The sequence below is a fragment of the Tamandua tetradactyla genome, chromosome 9 (assembly GCF_023851605.1).
Source record: "Tamandua tetradactyla isolate mTamTet1 chromosome 9, mTamTet1.pri, whole genome shotgun sequence".
NCBI lineage: Eukaryota > Metazoa > Chordata > Mammalia > Pilosa > Myrmecophagidae > Tamandua > Tamandua tetradactyla.
In genome coordinates, this window is record NC_135335.1 from 77,128,083 (window position 1) to 77,129,499 (window position 1,417).

Consider the following 1,417-nt stretch of genomic DNA (forward strand, 5'->3'; position numbering starts at 1 on the left):
ATTGTTTCCATGTTTATCAAAGAAATTATTCCCTGCTTCGACTACCTACATCTATACAATCTGACAATGGGCCCACTTTCACCTCACAAATCATGCAGGATATTAGCTCAACACTTGACATAACTTGGAAGTTACACATTCCCTATAGGCTCCAGTCATCAGGAGAGGTAGAAGGAGTAAATGGCCTAATTAAAATCCATCTTTCAAAACTTGTGCTTCAAAAAGCATGGATAGGCTCTTTCCGTGCCTAGCGCAGCCATGGCTCGTGGTCCAAAGAAGCATTTGAAGCGTGTAGCAGCTCCAAAGCATTGGATGCTGGACAAACTGACGGGTGTGTTTGCTCCTCGTCCATCCACTGGCCCCCATAAACTGAGAGAGTGTCTCCCTCTCATCATTTTCTTAAGAAACAGACTTAAGTACGCCCTAACAGGAGATGAAGTAAAGAAAATCTGTATGCAGCAGTTCATAAAAATTGATGGCAAGGTCCGAACTGATATAACTTATCCTGCTGGCTTTATGGATGTCATCAGCATTGACAAGACAGGAGAGAATTTCCGTCTGATCTATGATACCAAGGGTCGTTTTGCTGTTCATCGTATTACACCTGAGGAGGCCAAGTACAAGTTGTGCAAAGTGAGGAAGATCTTTGTAGGCACAAAAGGAATCCCACATCTGGTGACCCATGATGCTCGTACCATCCGCTACCCTGATCCCCACATCAAGGTGAATGACACCATTCAAATTGATTTGGAGACAGGCAAGATTACCAATTTCATAAAGTTTGATACTGGTAACCTGTGTATGGTTACTGAAGGTGCTAATCTGGGAAGAATTGGTGTGATCACCAACAGAGAGAGACATCCTGGTTCTTTTGATGTGGTTCACGTGAAAGATGCCAACGGCAACAGCTTTGCCACCCGGCTTTCCAACATTTTTGTTATTGGCAAAGGCAACAAGCCGTGGATTTCTCTTCCACGAGGAAAAGGTATCCGCCTCACAATTGCTGAAGAGAGAGACAAGAGGCTGGCAGCAAAACAGAGCAGTGGGTGAAATGATCTTTAGGTGACATGGATGGAGAAAGAACTCTTTATGTGGCTAATTAATAATAAAGTATGATTAATTGCTCCTGGAAAAAAAAAAAGCATGGATAGAACTATTGCCCCTCACTCATGTGCGACTCCATTCCACACCCTGCAAACCACAATTTCTAAGCCCTTTTGAATTAATGTATGGATGTTTATATATGTAAGGAAATATCCCCATATCTCCCTCACCCATAAGAGACTATATCTTCACCTTAACCCAAACTCAGCAGCTTTATGGGACATAGCTAGGGACTCTCTACCTCAACCTTGCTCAGACATACTGTCCTTTAAATTGCACCCAGGGGACTGGGTCAATATAAAATTCCTTAACC

The 1,417-nt window shown here is 43.0% G+C and overlaps 1 protein-coding gene across 1 annotated transcript; it reads left to right on the forward strand.

Moving 5' to 3' along the window:
- Window positions 1-230: 230 nt before the first annotated feature.
- On the forward strand, window positions 231-1,124 carry LOC143646164 (small ribosomal subunit protein eS4, X isoform-like). The gene has a single exon (XM_077115131.1). The coding sequence runs from the start codon at window positions 259-261 to the stop codon at window positions 1,048-1,050; it is 792 nt and encodes a 263-aa protein (XP_076971246.1). The 5' UTR covers window positions 231-258; the 3' UTR covers window positions 1,051-1,124.
- Window positions 1,125-1,417: the final 293 nt, after the last annotated feature.